The sequence below is a fragment of the Notolepis coatsorum genome (genome assembly GCF_963971535.1).
Source record: "Notolepis coatsorum genome assembly, chromosome: 3".
Classification (NCBI taxonomy): domain Eukaryota; kingdom Metazoa; phylum Chordata; class Actinopteri; order Aulopiformes; family Paralepididae; genus Notolepis; species Notolepis coatsorum.
This window is the reverse complement of record NC_140167.1, coordinates 101,424,123-101,438,557: the sequence shown is the minus strand read 5'-3', so window position 1 is coordinate 101,438,557 and position 14,435 is coordinate 101,424,123. Positions and strand designations below refer to the sequence as shown.

The 14,435-nt window shown below is 45.0% G+C and overlaps 1 protein-coding gene across 1 annotated transcript in view; it reads left to right on the top strand.

Annotated features, from left to right (window-relative positions):
- The window catches only part of LOC311225307 (abl interactor 2-like), a 108,253-nt gene that overhangs the window by 83,737 nt on the left and 10,081 nt on the right, over positions 1-14,435 (top strand). The window contains exons 7-8 of the mRNA XM_084310532.1: positions 10,715-10,879; positions 11,473-11,553. Coding sequence (XP_084166658.1) covers positions 10,715-10,879; positions 11,473-11,553 — 246 coding nt within the window. The remainder of the gene's footprint in view (positions 1-10,714; positions 10,880-11,472; positions 11,554-14,435) is intronic.

Here is a 14,435-nt window from a genome sequence, read left to right as displayed (position 1 = left end):
TTTTATTTTCTCTTACCACTAAATATCATGAAATTAGATGTATTTACGTGAGATAATTAGTTCCTTTTAAACTAATATCAATATTACCATATTTTTTGAAAATCTTATCTACAAAATAATTTCTTAGCATCTGGATTTGAATAACATACTATACAAGCATCAGTATGGTTTCAGGAAAAAGTACTCCTCCTACAGCTAGTAGACAAAATCACATCAGCACAAGATCAAAATGAATATGCATTGGGCATATTTCTGGACCTGTCAAGAGCATTGGACACTGTAAACCACAATAGCTTACTGTCCAAATTAGATAGATATGGTTTTAAAGACCAAATTCCTGACTGGATCATTTGTGAAAAGACTGGGGTCGTCAGCCAGGAATGACCTTTGCTAACTTCGGATCACTAAGGACTTTGCCTATATCCATGGAAAGGGGGAAGCACTAATCTTGTTGTGACCCCCAGCAGTATTATTTTGCCTAACAATAGTTTACTTAATTTTTTCAGGTTTAGGTTTGGTAAAATTTGACATAAGAAATTTACTATAAATGTATTCCACTGGATTACTGTCTAGGTTAGAGATCTTTTTCTTAAGGGACAGGCCAATATTAACAAAGAAATCATTAAACTTAACGGCAATATCAGGGATTTAAAAAAAAAAATTGCACCATCAGAGAAAGTTAAAGGAAACTCGGTTATTTCTTTCTTTCTCTGCATTGGCTGATAATGTACTGTGTGTGTTTTATGTTGTTTCATGATTCCTTGAATTGTTGAGTTCAACGAGTCTGTCTTTCTTTTTCTTTATTTTGTTCTTACTTTCGCTCTCTTTCTTTCATTCTTGTTTTCTTTCTTTTTTCTTTCTTTCGTTATTTTTTTCTTTCTTTCCTTCGCTTTCTTTCTTTTTCTTTTTGTCTGTCTTTCTTTACTTACTTAATTTTTTCTCTTTTTTATGTATTTATTCATTTATTTATTCCTCTCTTTTCTTCCTTCCATCCTTCCTAAAGCTGTTTGTTTGACTGCTGGACCAACGGGCTCTCCCGCCTCCACTGCTCCTCCTAACCCTCCACCTCTATCTTCCTCCTCCTCCTCCTCTTCCACTGCGACCCTAATGCAACCAAATGCACCCTCACAACCAAGCCCACCCCCACAACCTAACGCACCGCCAGACACTTACCTGTCACTTAACCCTGCCCCCGACGCTGTCAATCTCCAATCAACTGTGTCTGAGGCCTCCCTGTCCCCTCATCCCCCCTCTCCCTCCTCTACTACAGTTGCTACCACCTCCTCCTCCTCTTCCTCTTCCTCCTCCTCCCCCCCTGTGGAAGGTAAGTGTGCTCCCCTTAACCCCTTGCTCTCCACCTTGCATCACATTATTTCCAACCCAACCTGAACCCCCCCCCTCTCTAGGTACATCTCTCTCACTCCCATCCCTCCCTCCCACCCACCAGTCTCCCACCAGCGGTCTTGTTGATCAACCTCAGAGGTCATTTCATGAGATGTAAACTATTTTGGGGTCATCGCTGGAGACAGTCATTCTGCTTGGCAATAAACTCTCTGAGCTTTCCAGCATTCTGTTGTAATTGCTCGGATAGTGGATACATTGTAGCCAGCTGGCAAAAGGCCTCCACGAGTAACATTACACAGTATGTCAATGCTTTTCATTCATAGTACCACAAGCTACAACTGTCTCTGTCGTTTTCTATGGTGACACTGTGCCAAAACACCAGGCCGTCACAGTATTACCTCACCTACTCAGTTGTAATGCTACATTGTATCAAGGTGATCACTAAAGAAGAACAAAAAAGTCAAGCAATAGAACAATAGGGAGGTGTAGTCTGACGTCACTTTAGTTTCATGCGCGGTCCACCCGTATAGGGAGGTGTAGTCTGACGTCACTTTAGTTTCATGCGCGGTCCACCCGTATAGGGATTTATCATTGGGGAAATGTATTATCAGCTATTGTTTTTTTTATTTTATTTTTTATCTTTTCCCCCCCTTTTTCCGTACTTTTTCTCCCATCCCAATGTTAGTCGTTATGCCAATTCCCTTCCTGGTCGTTGCGCACTTACCCCCTACCGTCGGTCTGGGAGGGTGAAGACTACCACACGCTTCCTCCGACACATGTGGAGTCAACCAACCGCTTCTTTTCACCTGACAGCGAGGAGTCTCACTGGGGGAGTGTAACGCGTGGGAGGATCACACTACCTTCCCCAGTTCCCTTCCTTGCTGAGCAGGCGCCCCGACTGACCTGTAGGAGTCGCTGTTTACAACGACCAGGATACATACCCCACCGGCTTTCCACCCGCTAACACTGCCAATAGACCTATCGCTAAACCACGGCCCAAATAGAATTTGTCCAATCATATCACAGCGAAAATCCCCGCTGGCAGAAAACTCAGACACCACCAGAAAAGCCATTTGTGGGGCGCATCAAACCAAACGTCTGTGATCGAAACCACTGTGAAGAGTTCAGTTTCTATGTTTATTATCTAGCTAATATCTGATGGTGAAACGCTGTGCATGGGGTACCTGTAATTCGGACACCAGGTACCCTGAAAGACTGGATGGAGGAGTATATTTTGTACCTTTTCCGACCCCAAAAGAAAACTCTGCAAATGCAAGCGGTGGATTCTGCTGTGTCATCGACCACATACACAACTGAATGTGAAGACCATTTCCAAGGACACTTATGTTTGTTCAAAGGTAAGGTCAATTCATAAAGACATAATATTTGACGGCATGTATTAGAAACGTAGACCAAACTATTAGTTAGCTAACGTTAGCTGCCAACTAGCTAGCCAGCTAGCTAGCTGGTGTTATCCTAGCTAGCTAGCTACAGTGTTATCAACATCAACTTTGCTGTCATTAATTTGCTGTCTGACTTTTCGTCCTCGCTAGTTAGCTGGTGTTTTTAGCTAACTTAACGTTTGCTAACTGTCTTTTCCCCTCAAAGCACTTCTGCCGGCCTGTGGAGCAGCCTCCCCCAATGGAAGAAGGTGGACAAGAGGAGCGAGATGAACGATTGAGAAATCAACAAGCACAAATTGAATCACTGACGAGTATAAATACTGTTCTGAGACATAATCAAGTACCAAATAGATTAACACCAGAGGTCTTGCAGCACAGTCGTGTACCAGCCTATTTCAAATATGCCACTGGATTCACTTATGATCAATTCAATAATCTATGTACTGTGTTTACGTTTAGTATGCCTAGCAGTGAAACAGCACAGAAAACTTCAGTCCCATTGACATATAGCAGAATGATTGGCAAATTAACACAATGCCCCTGCGTGTGCAGCTCTTGCTTGTTCTTATGAAACTGAGGCAAAATCATGATTTAAAATATTTGGCATTTAGATTTATGATTGATGAACGAAGTGTTGGTACTTTGTTCAACGCATGGGTGGACTACATGTTCACAGTTCTAGGGGAACTACCCGCATGGTCTCATAGAGACATAACAATGGCACAAATTCCAGGAAAGTACAGAGAGGAATTTCCTACAACGATGGCAATATTAGGCCCCGTTTAGACGAGCGTTTTGTGAACAGAAACCGCAAAAGTCATCTTGCGGTTTCACTTTTAATTTTACGTTTAGACGAGCGTTTTGGAGTGGAATTCTCCGTGCAGACGACGCTGTAACGACGGAGACCCGCTGTCACACGATTGGCGCATATGTCACATGACGTGCTGTGAAGACCCGCCCTACTCTGCCTCTGATTCGCAGACTGTGGATGGGGAATGTGATTGCACCAAAGCAGAGTCACTCACAGACAGTGGCTCCACTCACGCCGCGGGACAGATTCTTGTGTATTTAACCCTTTCACTGCCACACGACAGCCGGTTGTGTGATAGTAAAGGGAGTAGGGGGTATCTGCAGAGCCGCAGAGCCAGGCTGGACGGGTATAAGTGGTCTGGACAAGTATAAGTGGTCTGGACAAGTAGTTGCGAATGGGGGGGGGGTTCGTCTCGTTTACATTATACATAGACAGTAATGTTACATCTAGACATGTAATAATAGAGTCAGTGTGTCAACAGTTGGAGGATGTGTGTTTAGTTGTCACTTTGTTCCCTCAAAGATGCTGCTGCCAGCAGCTGGAGAACTAATGGCTGCACGACTATTAGGAATGTCTGACTGCTAACTGTGTCTGACTCTTAACCACCAAAACCTGCAGCACCTATAATGTATATCATGCCAGTTAGGGTACAGACCCTCGCCTGAATAATACTGTTTATTTTTCTCATATTTTTTATATTCAGATGACATTTTATTGCCTGTATTTATGTCTTTCTACTATTACCCTGTCCATACCTGTACCCCCCCCCCATGACACCTACATTTCTCCTTTAACTCACCTGCATGTACATGGGTGGACACACACACACACACACACACACACACACACACTCCAGGGTGTTCTCTGACTATAGCTGTTAGTCATCCCGCCTAAATGGTTTAGTCTCTGACCACCTAAAGGACAACTTCTTAATTTTCAGGATTTGTAATCATACTAAATATGTTGTCATCTACGCCGGACGCGTATCGCTGGAAAGAAACTCCGGAGACTGTCTCATGCTTTCCTCCGACGCATGTGCGGCCAGCCTGGCAGCGCAGATTCTCACTGGGAGAGTAACGTGTGGAAGGTCGCACTACCTCTCTCATTGTACTGTACTTGTCTAATAGCCCTTCAAGAGCAACGGGTACAGGGTCGATATGACCCTGATGTAAACGAGACACTAATCTCTCTACCCCGCGCTCGGTTGCTAACTTGCTATTGTTTTTTTACAGTCTGCCGTGAACATGGGAAATAATTGCGACAGCTCTGCTGTACACTGGGAACCTTGGTTGCTATGCCCACACAAAACCGCAAAACTTCACCCTGGACTCCGGTTTTCAAAGACCGGGGTTGCAGTGTAGCAAATCCCCGGTTGTGTGTGGCCGAACAGTGCAACTGTGCACATACAATCATGGTTATATTAAATCCAGCGCTCGTGTGGACTGGGCAACTTGCCTGCCATTACGTTTCGTTCTGAAAAGCGAAACTGACCCTGAAAACGAAACGAAAATGGCCCTGTGTGTAACTGCAGCCGTCTCTGTGCTAACAGTCACGTTTTCAGTACGAGAAGACAAGACAAAACTTCTTTCTCTGGTCTGCATCCCCTTAACAATTGTGTGTATTGAGCCGTACTGTATTGTACCCATTCTGCAATCTTGTTGCAATAAAGTTTTCATTCACACTCAAAATCTGTGTTCATTTTTTATTTTGCATACTAATGTTCTGTGTCTTGAGTCGTACTTGTATTCAAAAACTGATTTTATGTCTGAGGAGAAGACCGGTACTCATCATCTTCGTCTCCACAAAAAGAAAAATGACATGTGAAGTATGTTGTGTGCCAGGTTCAAACAGTGCTGTATATGTACAGTTTATTCCTACTCCTATCCAAGCTCCGGGAGGGTCATCAAAGAGAAGTCGGGTCATCAAAGAGAAGTCTCCTATTCTTAGTCCTTGCCCCACAATGGTGGAATAACAAAAAGAAAAATGACATGTGAAGTATGTTGTGTGCCAGGTTCAAACAGTGCTGTATATGTACAGTTTATTCCTACTCCTATCCAAGCTCCGGGAGGGTCATCAAAGAGAAGTCGGGTCATCAAAGAGAAGTCGCCTATTCTTAGTCCTTGCCCCACAATGGTGGAATTGTCCTAATAAACTAACCTACACTGTAGCACTCAACACTTTATGAACATTGTTACTGAGACGAAAGTTAAGTTTACTCTATTATTACTAGATCTGGTATGTCTAGATGTAACACTGTATGGGTACAAGTTTACTCTATTATTACATGTCTAGATGTAACATTACTGTCTATGTATAATGTACCTATGTAAACGAGACGAACCCCCCCCCCCCCCCATTCGCAACTACTTGTCCAGACCACTAATACTTGTCCAGACCACTTATACCCGTCCAGCCTGGCTCTGCGGCTCTGCAGATACCCCCTATTGGAGTAAAGGGGTAACCTTCTGTCGTGTGGCAGTGAAAGGGTTAAAAGTACTGCAAATGTAGCCTTCAGGTGATCTCCGTTGATATAAGTCAGACATACTTGCTTTGTTTACGTCTCGGCTACTGGCGCATACCTGCTACCTGTGACGTAAGCAGTACGCGCGACCAGAGCTGTGACAACCCTTTCGTCATCGTTTTAACAGATTTATACGGTTTGACAGTTTAGACGAAAGCGCAAAGCTTTTGCGTTTCTAGGAATTCCACCCTGGAAGGTAGTCTCACTTTTTTGCGGTTTCACCCCGTAAAAACGCCGTTTCCGTATAAACGAAAGGCACATCCGTAAAAATATTTTTGCGGATTCACCTGCTAGCGTTTCCGTCTAAACGGGGCCTTTGACTGTACAGAGTTAACGATGTAGCTTATAGGTGTGCCTCTCATTCCTCTGTGTCGTCTTATATATTTCCTCACTGAATCCTGACTCTTTCCTAAAGATAGAAAGATACATGTTACGGTTAACTGTGTTATGCATAGTATTAACTATTCACTGTAGAAATGTATCGGATGTTGTGCCTAGGCTATTATTCTTTCACATCAAACTGCATGACGGTGCAATAATTTTTTCCAATAAACTGAATGAGCACCATTTTGCCTTTATTACCAAATGTATCTGTGTTCTTATTGTGCTTTGAAACTACCTGTTAGGACTGTAGGTGGGGATCACTGGTCTCTGTTTGCGGTCCAGTTTGGCTTTTGCCACCACTGCAGAGGTTATAGGCTGGCCTGCTACCTTCTTCCCTCTGGGTTTATGCCACTGCTGTGGCCGACTTGTACAGGAGGCAGTGTCTTCATTTTGGGCACGAGAAATGTCTAAACTGTACATGAGCCCATTATGTGAACAGTAACCAGGTGCCCTATGGTTTCAACAGAAATGAGAAGGGGAGAAAAGAAATAGGCTACTGTTTGAGAACACTGCTCATACTAGCTGCTACTTGAATATAGCTCCCTAGTGCAGTGGGACTAGGCTACTCATTGAACCTGGTGCAACCTACTTTAATGTAGCCTGATGTCACTATTAAACGTTACATAAATGACACAGCTGTCGGGTCTAGCTACTGGCCTACACAGTGGCTTTGACATATGCAAATCCAATGTTTGATTGATTGATTGAAAAAGTACAGTACAGCTCAATACATACAATTGTTAAGGGGATGCAGACCAGAGAAAGTGGGTCCCCCATTTTCAATTCATCATAACATATATGACATACACGACATACAGATAGACAGTACTGCTACATCTATACATTTATGACATACCAGATTTGCAAATACAGTACTGTTTGTGATACAAAAAGAGTCCAGAAAAGAGAGTATATACATTTTACGTAGAAACTGTACATTGGAGGAGGTTGGGTAGGTGGGGTGGGGTTGGGGGGGGTGGGGGGGACTGTACATTGGAGGTGGTTGGGTGGGTGGGGTGGGGGTTCGGTAGGAGGGGTGGGTGGGCGGGGGACACTGTACAACTGTACAAGCAAAACTGTACATTGGAATATTGACAACCATACTTGGTCATTTACTGTACATTGGAGGGGGTTGGGTTAGGACATTTACAGGGGCCAGTTTCGAATTGCAGTCTCCCGTAGGTGTTCTTTGAGAGTAGTTTTGAAAGTGGGTAGTGATTCACATTCCTTTACAGATTTGGGTAGGGCGTTCCACATTGATGTGGCATAATTGCGAAACGTGTTTAGTCCCTTGTTTGAGCCGAATCTGGGTTTAACATGATTTGTGGAGCTCCCTCTGGTGTTGTGATCGTGGTATTCATTGACCTTTGGGAAGTATTTTGACATGTACATGGGTACCTTGGTCGTGTTGTGTATCTTGTAGACCAGGCCCATTGCAAGTTGCTGTACTCTGTCGTCTACTCTAAGCCATCCTAGGTTGTCAAAGTGGGCAGGGGTGAGGTGGGTTCTAGGAGTAAGGTCAAGCAGTAGTCTGACCAGTTTGTATTGAGATGTTTGTAATTTTGTTTTTAGCGCCTTTGAGGTGCTTTTGTACCATGAGGTGCACGCATAGTCGTAGTACCCTTGAATGCGTGCTCTTGCCAGAGTCTTCAGGGTATTCTTGTTTACCAGAGAGGAGATCCGGTACAAGAATCGAGTTTGTTGGTTGACTTTTTTTATTACATTGGATGCCATTTTGTCACAGGAAAGATTTGCCTCTAGGATGGAACCCAGGTAGGTAATTTCTTCTTTCCTTGTGACAATATTGTCACCCACTGTAACTGAGAAGCCGTCGGTCTTGCTGAGTTTGTTATTTGAACCGAAGAGAATGGACTCTGTTTTGCCCATGTGTAATGATAGTTTATCAGCGAGCCATATGCAGATTTTGCCTAGTTCCAAGCTGAGGGTTTTTTCAACTTGTAACTTGTTCCTGTCAGAGACCAGCAGGGCTGAGTCGTCCGCAAACAGGAACAAGTTGCAGTCACAAGCTGACGACATGTCATTTGCATAAATTAGGAACAGTAGCGGTCCTAGTATGCTTCCTTGTGGAACACCACAGCTCACTGTGAGGGGGGGGGGGGGGGGTACCGTTTACCTCCACCATCTGTTCTCTCCCCTCCAGGTAGGATTGCATCCAGCTCACTGATAGACTATCAAAACTAGGGATGTCCGATATTATCGGCCTACCGATATTATTGGCCGATATCGGCATTAAAATGTGATATCGGAAAATATCGGTATCGGTTTAAAAAATATATATATATATATATTTTTTTTTTGCATTTCTATAAAATTTATTTACCCAGGCAAGCAAGTAAGAACAAATTCAGATTTTATTTATTGTCAAAAGTATGCATAATGTTGTCTTAATTCCACAACAAGAGATATGTAACGTTAATTACCTGAAATTATTCCATTTTGGGGGGGGGGGGGGGGGGGGACCCTGCATATATCGGTATCGGTTGATATCGGTATCGGAAATTAAGATTGGACAATATCGGTATAGGTAAAAAAGCCAATATCGAGCATCCCTAATCAAAACCAATTGCTTTTAGCTTGTCAATCAGAATGGTGTGATTGACAGTGTCGAAGGCCTTTTGTAGGTCCAGCATGACCATGCCGCAGTATTTGCCTGCGTCCACCTCTTGTTTGATGTGGTCATTTAAATAGAGAAGGCATGTGTCAGTGGAGTGGGATGTTCTGAAACCAGATTGGAATTCGTAGATTAGATATTTTTTTTCGCGAGGTACTTTTCGACCCGTATACTATTTTTCCCATGACTTTCGAGATGGATGTAAGGATAGAAACAGGGCGGTAGTTGCCTGGGTCTAATTTACGGCCCTTTTTGTGCAGGGGTGTTACTCTCGCAATTTTGAAGTCCTTGGGGACGTGTCCCTGATTTATGGAGAGGTTTATTATGTGTGTGATGACTGGGGTGATGGCGGCTGCTGAGTCTCTGAGGAATTTGGAGGGGATGTTGTCATGGCCAGTGGCCTTGTTAGGTTGGAGGGCGCTCAGTTTATTGAGTACCTCATCTGTTGTTACCATTTCCAGTTTGAAGTCGTCTTTGTGGACCCCTAGGTTCTTGTAGTATGCTACTATGTGTTCTACCCCAAAATGCCCTGAGTGGGAGGGTAGTTTGTTTACCAGTGTTGTTGGCTACATCCAGCTTGTCTGTGATGAGCGTGTTGTACGTCTTTATGTTTATGTTTGAGAATCTGGTTTTAAGTTTTTTACTGCAGCCTAGTTGATTATTGAGTAATTTCCAAAGTTCACGTGGTTTGTTTTTGTTTTCCTCAGTTTTGTCATTGATGAAATATTTTTTTATTTCATCAATATATATATATATTTTTTTTGTACCTTTTTGGGGGGGGGGGGGGGGGGGGGGGCTCGCCTTTAAATCTCGCCCAGGGCCTCACATTTCTCCCAGGCGGCCCTGGTTGCGCTGATACCGAGCTAACTAGTTATCAGTGAAATCTGTGTTGACGTCAGTCAGCAGCACCAACGTGAAGTGTAGTTCCTCAGTGAACGAAAATGTAAACATTGTTATTTTGCTACTTTTACGATTTTAATTGCGAATTGTTTCATGTTGAGCTATAGATTGTGGATGAATACACACAGAAAGGTACACCATGCCAATGTGCATGCTTTATTTGTTTTAAACAAGACTACCGTATTTAGAAATGTGTCCTTTGGAAATACATTGCAATTTCAAGTGAGGTGGATGAGACCATATGACCGCCGTCTTCAGCGATGATGGTTTTCTCCAGAAGTTGTTTATATTTCATGAAATTATTTATGCACTATCCTTACATAATGTATTCTTAAAATAATTCTGTATTATACCAGCTAACCTGCTTTAGAGAGATATAAGTGATGGTTGGTCGTAGTGGACAGACTCACAGCCAAACATAAATGTAGGCCACTGTCGAATCAAAATTGTACTGGCTACAGTAGTGCTGGCTGTATCCTAGCAACAACATGGAGGACACATTGGCATTCTAAATATTCCATGAATCCATGAAGGCCTCTATTGTTTATTCTTGCTGCAGGATGGGAACAAAACAATGATATTTTTGATAAAACAAAACGGGAGACTACAGCTCCCAGAATGCATCAGCATCAGTAGTAGACAAAAAGAAGACTGCATCCAAATTCAAACAACATACTGTTGGAGCTTACTAGTCTAAACCCCCCTCTGGTCTGTTTCAGGTGATGTAGTCCCGCAGTTCTACAGTATGAACAGGCCCATGCCAAGACAGCAGGCTGCTCAGGTGGGGGGGTCCTTGCCTTACCGCCGGCCCTCCTCTGTGACTGGACAGCCAATCATACCGCAGAACCAGATAAACGGAGGACCGTACCATAACCAGAGCCCAGGTAGGGGAGACGGACTCACTGACGGACTGACGGACTGACTGACTGACTGACTGACTGACTGACTGACTGACTGACTGACTGACTGACTGACTGACTGACTGACTGTGATTGATTTACTGAGATGCACTGGTAATTAACTATCTCTCTGTCTCTCCATTTATCTCCCTTTCTCTGTCTTTGTTTGTTTATCTCTCTCACTCCATGTCCGTTTCCACACACCCACCTCTTTTGTGTATGTGTGTGTGTGTGTGTGTGTGTGCGTGATGTGTGTGTGCAGCCTACCATAACCAGAGCCCAGGTAGGGGAGACGGACTCACTGACGGACTGACTGACTGACTGACTGACTGACTGACTGACTGACTGACTGACTGACTGACTGACTGACTGACTGACTGACTGACTGACTGACTGACTGACTGATTTACTGAGATGCACTGGTAATTAACTATCTCTCTGTCTCTCCATTTATCTCCCTTTCTCTGTCTTTGTTTGTTTATCTCTGTCTCACTCCATGTCCGTTTCCACACACCCACCTCTTTTGTGTATGTGTATGTGTGTGTGTGTGTGTGTGTGTGCGTGATGTGTGTGTGCAGCCTCCCCCCCTCCCCCCTCCCTTCTCCAGTTCACCCCCCAGCTTCCTCTAATGGGGTTTGTTGCTCGTGTCCAGGAGAGTAGTAAGTACAACACACACAGAGAGACAGAAAGTGAGAGAATGTGTTGGGGGGGGGGGGGGGGGGTGAGGGGGGAATGTTCTTCAAAGTTTCAACTTTATCGTCCCCAGTAGGGCAAGGGGGGGGGGGGGGGGGGGGGGTGCACTGCATTTACAACACGAGACAAAATGAGAGCAACGTGGCATGCGGCACAATAGCCATTTTATCAAAATGTTCTTGTTTTCATGATTGTGGGGAAGCCAAAATCGTAATTGAAATTGACACTAGATTAATCTCCCAGCCCTCCTGTAACCCAGGATAGTATCTGAAATTCTGCATGAAGGTGGTGGAGAGCATCACAGAGAGTCGCTGTGTGTCAAACTGCACTGCTGAACTCCAGTCATCTTGCTGCACTGCTGAACTCCAGTCATCTTGCTGCCCTGCTGAACTCCAGTCATCTTGCTGCCCTGCTGAACTCCAGTCATCTTGCTGCCCTGCTGAACTCCAGTCATCTTGCTGCCCTGCTGAACTCCAGTCACCTTGCTGCCCTGCTGAACTCCAGTCATCTTGCTGCACTGCTGAACTCCAGTCATCTTGCTGCCCTGCTGAACTCCAGTCACCTTGCTGCCCTGCTGAACTCCAGTCATCTTGCTGCCCTGCTGAACTCCAGTCACCTTGCTGCCCTGCTGAACTCCAGTCATCTTGCTGCCCATATTGACACTTTTTGCAAGTATATTCTTTGCAAGCCAGGTTTTCATACCAACACACCAAATAGAAAGTGATAACAGACTATGAATTGCTTGTGGAAAAGTGACTTGTCAACCTGGAATTTTGTTCCTTTCTGAAGACAGAAAATATGTAAAATATTGCTTGTAAAATTCCAGGGCTACCATTGTACATGTATTGTTTCAGTGTGAGTGTTACCATCTGATCACACATACAGTAGTGGATTCCAAACAGCCATGCCTCGTTGCTCACACTGCTATGGGATTTAAAGGAGTGACCTTGTTGGCTTCTGGACTGGAACCCTTCATCGTGTGGACTCAACCCTTCATCATGTGGACTCAACCCTTCATCGTGTGGACTCAACCCGTCATCGTGTGGACTCAACCCTTCATCATGTGGACTCAACCCGTCATCGTGTGGACTCAACCCTTCATCATGTGGACTCAACCCGTCATCGTGTGGACTCAACCCTTCATCATGTGGACTCAACCCTTCATCATGTGGACTCAACCCGTCATCGTGTGGACTCAACCCTTCATCATGTGGACTCAACCCTTCATCATGTGGACTCAACCCTTCATCGTGTGGACTCAACCCGTCATCGTGTGGACTCAACCCTTCATCATGTGGACTCAACCCGTCATCGTGTGGACTCAACCCTTCATCATGTGGACTCAACCCGTCATCGTGTGGACTCAACCCTTCATCATGTGGACTCAACCCGTCATCGTGTGGACTCAACCCTTCATCATGTGGACTCAACCCGTCATCGTGTGGACTCAACCCTTCATCATGTGGACTCAACCCGTCATCGTGTGGACTCAACCCTTCATCATGTGGACTCAACCCTTCATCATGTGGACTCAACCCGTCATCGTGTGGACTCAACCCTTCATCATGTGGACTCAACCCTTCATCATGTGGACTCAACCCGTCATCGTGTGGACTCAACCCTTCATCATGTGGACTCAACCCTTCATCATGTGGACTCAACCCTTCATCATGTGGACTCAACCCTTCATCATGTGGACTCAACCCGTCATCGTGTGGACTCAACCCGTCATCGTGTGGACTCAACCCTTCATCATGTGGACTCAACCCTTCATCATGTGGACTCAACCCGTCATCGTGTGGACTCAACCCTTCATCATGTGGACTCAACCCTTCATCATGTGGACTCAACCCGTCATCGTGTGGACTCAACCCTTCATCATGTGGACTCAACCCTTCATCATGTGGACTCAACCCTTCATCGTGTGGACTCAACCCTTCATCGTGTGGACTCAACCCTTCATCGTGTGGACTCAACCCTTCATCATGTGGACTCAACCCTTCATCATGTGGACTCAACCCGTCATCGTGTGGACTCAACCCTTCATCATGTGGACTCAACCCTTCATCATGTGGACTCAACCCTTCATCGTGTGGACTCAACCCTTCATCGTGTGGACTCAACCCTTCATCGTGTGGACTCAACCCTTCATCATGTGGACTCAACCCTTCATCATGTGGACTCAACCCTTCATCGTGTGGACTCAACCCTTCATCGTGTGGACTCAACCCTTCATCGTGTGGACTCAACCCGTCATCGTGTGGACTCAACCCTTCATCGTGTGGACTCAACCCGTCATCGTGTGGACTCAACCCTTCATCATGTGGACTCAACCCTTCATCATGTGGACTCAACCCTTCATCGTGTGGACTCAACCCTTCATCGTGTGGACTCAACCCTTCATCGTGTGGACTCAACCCGTCATCGTGTGGACTCAACCCTTCATCGTGTGGACTCAACCCTTCATCGTGTGGACTCAACCCGTCATCGTGTGGTCTCAACCCTTCATCGTGTGGACTCAACCCTTCATTGTGTGGACTCAACCCTTCATCATGTGGTCTCAACCCTTCATCGTGTGGACTCAACCCTTCATCGTGTGGACTCAACCCTTCATCGTGTGGACTCAACCCTTCATCGTGTGGACTCAACCCTTCATCATGTGGTCTCAACCCGTCATCGTGTGGTCTCAACCCTTCATCGTGTGAACTCAACCCTTCATTGTGTGGACTCAACCCTTCATCGTGTGAACTCAACCCTTCATCGTGTGGACTCAACCCTTCATCGTGTGGACTCAACCCTTCATCGTGTGGACTCAACCCTTCATCGTGTGGTCTCAACTCTTCATCAT